Raw genomic sequence first — 7033 nt, forward strand, 5'->3', positions numbered from 1 at the left:
ACCCACGTCTAGGCAGGGACGTACATGTACGCCAATGTGCCTGTCCGTGCCATTCTGTGGACGTACATATACATGCGGCGGTCGGCAAGTGGTTAAGAGCTATGGGTGGAAGTGAGGTTTTGATGTCGCTTCCGTCCAGAGAGTCCCAGAGCCGGGAGTGCAGCGGTAGGAGGAGGGACGGCATGACAGGGGGGGACCGCAGGACAGACAGTGGCTGTGGCCGTTTTAAGATAGGAGGGTCCGTGGGGGAATAAGTGCAGCGCTGCTTTAAGAGAGTGGAGCAGGCTGGGGGAGGAAGGAGGGGCTGGCTGGCTCTGTACTGCAGGGAGGAAGTGACGTAGCGTCACTCCTCCATCTTAGCTCATCGGAACAACGTGCGTGTCTGCTCGGCTCTGCATCATGGCGGCCGGGGCAGACTTTTTAGCGCAATTGCGGGCGGCGGTGTCCGCCCAGGGTACAGAGTGGGTGAGAGCACAGATGGCAGCAGCACTGGATGGCTCGGCGGCGGCGGCGCCCGGCGGGGGGGGGGCGGCAGCAGCACGCGCTCGGAGGTCTAGGCCTCCGGAGCGGTACAGCCCAGACAACTCACCGGGGGCTGGGAGGCACGATCGGAGACCCGATGGGGGCCCTCAGGCCTCTTCTTCACAGCGCTCTCCACCTGAGTCTGTGGGGGGGGGGGGCCGGGAGGAATCCGCGGCGTGGACGGAGTGCGGCGGCGGGGACAGCGAGCAGGTCTGCGGGATCCTCCCCACCTGCGCGGAGGAGGTGCCAGGACGACGCGGTCGGGGCTGCCAGAGGGGTCCAGGGCAGTTCCGCGGCCCGGCGGGGAAGACCTTGTCAACGGGCCGGAGGCCAATCAGTGATGGCGGCCAGGGGTCCCAACTCATCCGGAAGCGGCGCAGCAGGAAGGTCGGTGGGGGATGTCGGCGGTGGAGTGAGCGAGTCTGGCCCCCGGGCAAGGGCCAGGAGTCCGTCGGTGGCAGTTGCTAGCGGGTCCGGTTTGGGTCGTGGAGGAAGGAGCGAGCAGCAGCCGGGGCCCTCCGCATCCAGGTCACGGGAGTCGGGAACGAGATCAGAGGACGCCTCGCCTGCACGGAGCGCGGTCAGGTCGGAGGGGGAGCTGTCCGGGTCGGAAAGCGGAGAGGACTCGGGACATCTGTCAGCGGTGGATGGCGGTGCAGCGGCTCGGGGACCCAGTCCTCGGCAGCCCGGTAAGTCGACTACATCTACTACTATTTGTGCACTCTTACACGATTTGTTAGGTCAAGGCCGGCAGGGGGTGGGTGCTAACTTAGTGCAGACACATACGGCAGGCGAGGGGGCCTTGGCGGGGCAAGGGGCGGGGGATCAGAGTCAGGACTTGTGGTATGGTCTGTTAAATTTGGTGCAGCGTTTTGGGCCCGACAGCGGGGGGGTTCGATCACCGGCGGGGGCTTGGGGGTCGAGGGTGGAGCCGGCGGCGGCACCTATGGTGCCTGCGGTGACTGCACCGGTGGTGCCCGCGGCGGCTGCTGCTCCGGTGGCTCCTGCACCGGTGGCAGCGTCCCCAAGCACGGTGCCCCCGGCGGGAGATACGCCGGCGGGTGGTGCTACGGGCGAAGGGGTAGCTGAGGCAGGGGACAAGAAGAAGGATGCGGTTAGGTTGGCGGATGCGGCAAAAAGCGAAATGTATTTTTGCTTTGAAGCCCCTCTGGGAATGCATCTCAAGGCAGAGGTGAAGGAGAAGATCTGGAAGGGGGAGTACGTGGAGATCTTCACGTTGCTGCCCCTGGAGAAATTCAATCTGGATAGATTGAAGCCGGAGGAGAGTAAGAAGGAGGATGAGGAAAAGCGGCGTTATCGCTTGATTCCTCGCACGTTTAACAATTGGCTGCAGGCCTTTTCGATTATGGCGTGCGTGATTGGGGAAAAACACCCGGAGCACTGTTCGGGTTTGTTTATCTACCAGGAGTCGATTTGCGAGGCTCAGCGGACGTATGGGGGCACGGCGTGGCTCCGGTACGATGAGCAGTTCAGGCAGAGGATGGCCGTGAGATCGTCGCTGCGCTGGGACCACAAAGACATAGCGCTGTGGATGAAGATTATGACGGCGGCGAGGGTGCCGGGTCAGTTTTTTCAGGGGGGGGTCGGAGGTGCCTCGGCCTCAGGACAGCCGACCGAAAAACGATGGGGCTATTGCTGGCAATTTAATGACAGTACGTGCAAGTACGGCGCGAACTGCCGTTTCAAGCACACTTGTTCAGGGTGCGGGGGCTCCCATTCCCTGTCCAAATGCTTTAAGCGCGGAAAGGGGCGTCCCGGTGATTCTGCGGGAAAGGGGGTTGACTCCGGTCCGGGTGGAAAGGATGCGCCCCTTTCTCAATAGGTACCCTGACAGACGAGCCGCCAGGTTGTTGGAGGACGGTTTTACTGACGGCTTCAGAATTCCGTGTTCCCTTTCGGTGGTCCCCCCTGAGGCAAAGAATTTGAGGTCCGCCTTCTTGCACCCCTCGGTGGTGGCTGAAAAGCTGGCTAAGGAGGTGCAATTGGGGCGGATGGCCGGGCCTTTCCCGGTGATTCCGCTTAAGGACTTGGTGGTTTCTCCTTTGGGGGTAGTCCCGAAGAAGGAGCCGCTTAAGTTCCGCTTGATCCATCACCTTTCCTTCCCGAAGGGTGGTTCGGTGAATGAAGCGATTGCGCCGGAGGCATGTTCCGTGTCATACACTTCTTTTGACGCGGCTGTGTCGTGGGTGCGAAAATGTGGACAGGGTGCTCTCATGGCAAAGGCTGACGTGGAATCGGCGTTTCGGTTGCTTCCGGTTCACCCGGAGAGCTTTCGTTTTTTGGGTTGCGCTTGGGATGGAGCATACTATGTGGATCGCTGTTTGCCCATGGGTTGCTCCATCTCTTGTGCCTTGTTCGAAACCTTCAGTTCCTTTTTGGAATGGGTGGTGCGGGATTCGTCAGGGCTCAGCTCGGTGGTCCACTACCTAGATGACTTCCTGTGTGTGGGCCCCCCGGAGTCGAACGTGTGTTCGGTCCTGTTGGGGACGTTGCAGTACGTGGCGGAGCGTTTTGGGGTCCCGTTGGCACCCGAAAAAACGGAAGGCCCCACGTCGTCCATCGTCTTTTTGGGCATTGTGCTGGACTCAGTGAGGATGGAGTGCAGGTTACCCGTCGATAAGTTGGAGGCGCTTAGGGAAGAATTGCGGGGAACTATTGGTATGCGGAAGATTCAGCTGCGAAAATTGCAGTCCCTGCTGGGGAAGTTGAACTTCGCATGCAGGATAATTCCCATGGGCAGGGTCTTTTGCCGCAGGCTGTCCGCAGCGACTGCTGGGGTGAGGGCACCGACTCATTTTGTGACTTTGACGGGGGAACACAGGGAGGATTTGGAGATGTGGCACGAATTCTTAGGGTCCTTTAATGGACGGGCATTGTGGATGTCGGGGCCCGTTAGCAATTTTGACCTGGAATTGTTTACGGACGCCGCCGGCTCCACGGGCTACGGGGCCTTTTGTCAGGGTAAGTGGAGTGTGGGCGAATGGCCGAAGTCATGGGAGGAGGCGGGTTTCTTGAAGAACTTGGCACTCCTCGAGTTATTCCCGATTGTGGTGGCGTTGGAGTTGTGGGGCGAGTCGTTTCGGAACTTGAAAGTTCGCTTTAACTGCGACAATTTAGGCGTCGTTCAAGTGGTGAACCGAGTGTCGGCTGCTTCGCAGCCGGTGGTGCGGTTGCTTCGGCATTTGGTTTTACGTTGCATGTCCTTGAACGTGTTTGTTTATGCGGTGCACCTGCCTGGGGTGGAGAATACTTTAGCTGACGCTTTGTCTCGATTCCAGTGGGACAAATTCCGGGAGTTGGCACCAGCGGCGGAGCAGCACGGAGTCCCCTGCCCCGTATGGATGTGGGACATTGCTTTGAGCAAGCGGCAAAGTGGATTCGGCGGTCGGTGAGTGGGGCTACATGGAATGCCTACTCCAAGGTATGGCGGGAATGGCAGGCTTTCACGGATGGTTTGGGAATTCCACCGGCGGGTCAGGAAGCTGGCTTGGCGTTGCTACACTTTCTTAATCTGAAGATGGAGGAGGGGGTATCGGCGTCAGCAATTGATCGGCTCTTGGCCGGTTTAGCTTTTCTTTTCAAATGGCATGGCGGCAGGGATTTCACCAAAGACTTTTGGGTGAAGCAGTCAGTTAAGGGGTACAGAAAAGGGCGTCGGACGCCGGACGGCCGTCGCCCAGTTTCATTTTTGATGTTGCAAAGTTTGTTTCGCCACTTACAGTCGGTGTGCAACTCGGCTTACGAGATTGCACTTTTCCAGGCAGCGTTTGCGCTTGCCTTTTTCGGGGCTTTGCGTATCGGGGAGTTGGTCAGTGCGTCCAGGACGGCCCATGGGGGCCTCTTGGAAGGAGATGTGGAGTTGTGGGGAGACGAGGTGGGGGTTTGGGTACGCAGGTCGAAAACGGATCAGGAAGGTAAGGGTATGCGCCTATCGCTGTTTCGCGTTCCGGACGCGACAATTTGTCCTGTACGGGCGGTGGAACACTTTTGTTCCGTGCGTCCTGGACTAAGGGGTTCCTTTTTGGTACATCAGGATGGGTCTGCGCTATCCCGCTTTCAGTTTTTGGCGGTATTCAGGAAGTGCGTGGTGGCGGCGGGGTATAATCCCAGGGAGTATGCTACGCATTCATTTCGCATAGGGGCCGCCACGGAAGCAGCGAGGGCGGGATTGGATGCGGCCGCGGTAAAACGGATCGGACGGTGGGATTCGGACAGGTTTAGGATTTATGTTCGCCCGCAGTTGTTGCATGAGTAAGGGGGTGGACATAGGGACATTGGTGGAGGTTGGGCATTGGGGTGTAGGTGAGCAAATTTTATGGGGGTTGTTTGTGTTCTTGTTTTTCAGATGGTGAGCCCTGTCTGGTCTGGATCTTTGGGCATTCTTATGTGTCTTGGGGGGCCAGGCGGGCCGAGGTGAGGCCTACGGGTAGACAGCTGGGGATTCACACTCAGGACGCAAAGGTTCGGTGGATTGGGTTTCCGGGAATGATGTGGGGCAGGGTTTTGCCGGAGGTGCTAAAATTCACCCGTTTGGACAGGGCCCCCGACATTCTGCTGCTACATGTTGGGGGTAATGATATGGGGGCCAGGTCCATGCATCAACTTATTAGGGACATAAAGTGTGATTTCTTGAGATTGCGCTCTTTGTTTCCCGGCATGGTGATAATTTGGTCGGAGATGGTGGGTAGGTCAAATTGGCGGTGGGCGTGGTCAGTGGACAAAGTTAACAAGGCCCGGGTGAAAGTGAACAAGGAGGTGGGGCGTTTCGTGGTCAGGAATGGGGGATTGGTCGTGAGACATAGGGAGTTGGAAGAGGAGACTTGGCGTTTTCTGAGGAGTGATGGGGTCCACCTCAATCCGATAGGCATTGATTTGTGGGCCTTGGGTCTGGAGGAAGGAGTACGCAGGGCCCTTTCGGTGTGGAGGTGCACGCATGGGTAAGGTTTTGCCCTTGCGTGCGGTGGCGGTGTTTGGGGTTTCTGGAGAGGGTAAAGGCAGGACGTTTGCTTGCAAACGGTTGTACCCATAGGTATATGGGGATACGGGTACCTTTCGGTCAACAAGGTTGACCAGGAAGGAGTTCATGTGTAGGTCACTGTGGACAGGGGTACTGCCTCCGAGTCTGGGGTTTGCGACTGAGGCCGAAGTTAAAAAACAGTTATTGTCCCAGTGGCCAGTTGAAGTTGTGGTCTTTAGACCACCAGATGGTTTAAAAGTTGTGAAATACGTTGTTTATAGAAAATGGTTATTTATGTTAATATTAGTTTTGTTAAATAAAATCGGCCGTAAGGCCAACTTTACTCCACACCGGTGTCAGTCGTTAATTTTGGTAAAGGGGGTAAAGTGGGTAGCAGGTAAAAGGTGGGTGGTCAGAATCCTAAGTCGGCCCTTAACATGTCAAGAGAGTCCCAGAGCCGGGAGTGCAGCGGTAGGAGGAGGGACGGCATGACAGGGGGGGACCGCAGGACAGACAGTGGCTGTGGCCGTTTTAAGATAGGAGGGTCCGTGGGGGAATAAGTGCAGCGCTGCTTTAAGAGAGTGGAGCAGGCTGGGGGAGGAAGGAGGGGCTGGCTGGCTCTGTACTGCAGGGAGGAAGTGACGTAGCGTCACTCCTCCATCTTAGCTCATCGGAACAACGTCCCACCCACCCTCCCATGTGATAGGCGGGTAGTAAGGGGAAGGCGGTGTTTGGGGTTTCTGGAGAGGGTAAAGGCAGGACGTTTGCTTGCAAACGGTTGTACCCATAGGTATATGGGGATACGGGTACCTTTCGGTCAACAAGGTTGACCAGGAAGGAGTTCATGTGTAGGTCACTGTGGACAGGGGTACTGCCTCCGAGTCTGGGGTTTGCGACTGAGGCCGAAGTTAAAAAACAGTTATTGTCCCAGTGGCCAGTTGAAGTTGTGGTCTTTAGACCACCAGATGGTTTAAAAGTTGTGAAATACGTTGTTTATAGAAAATGGTTATTTATGTTAATATTAGTTTTGTTAAATAAAATCGGCCGTAAGGCCAACTTTACTCCACACCGGTGTCAGTCGTTAATTTTGGTAAAGGGGGTAAAGTGGGTAGCAGGTAAAAGGTGGGTGGTCAGAATCCTAAGTCGGCCCTTAACATGTCATGGTATGGAGAGGGGTGTGGGGGGGGGGCATCTTCCCCTCACTCGTCCTCATAACCAGCCACGGATAGGACCCGATCGCCTCCGCCGCTACCGACGGCTCCAGTACGCGGCAGAGGGCACGGGAGAGCGGCGGGAGGGGTCCATCTTCTGCCCCTGATAACGGTGACCTTGCATCGAGATCGAGACCACCATTATCGGAAACCGGACCGCCCGCTAAAGAAGACGATACCGGGGTTATGGTAGTTAGCTGCTGCCATACCAGAGATATCCCTCTTCGAAGTGCCGACGTATATCGGCGTGCGGCGGTCCGGAAGGGGTTAATACGGATGGTGCTGCCCTTGACATTCGCTCATACGGTCTACAGAGGGCAAG

General features: G+C 57.2%; 1 protein-coding gene across 1 annotated transcript; it reads left to right on the forward strand.

The window, feature by feature from the left end:
* Window positions 1–720: 720 nt before the first annotated feature.
* On the forward strand, window positions 721–6091 carry LOC120938129. The gene is made up of 2 exons (XM_040351845.1): window positions 721–1211; window positions 4889–6091. Exons 1-2 carry the CDS (start codon window positions 863–865, stop codon window positions 5482–5484), a joined length of 945 nt encoding a protein of 314 aa, XP_040207779.1. The 5' UTR covers window positions 721–862; the 3' UTR covers window positions 5485–6091.
* The last annotated feature ends 942 nt before the right edge of the window (window positions 6092–7033 follow it).

This window comes from Rana temporaria, chromosome 4 (assembly GCF_905171775.1).
Source record: "Rana temporaria chromosome 4, aRanTem1.1, whole genome shotgun sequence".
Classification (NCBI taxonomy): Eukaryota; Metazoa; Chordata; class Amphibia; order Anura; family Ranidae; genus Rana; species Rana temporaria.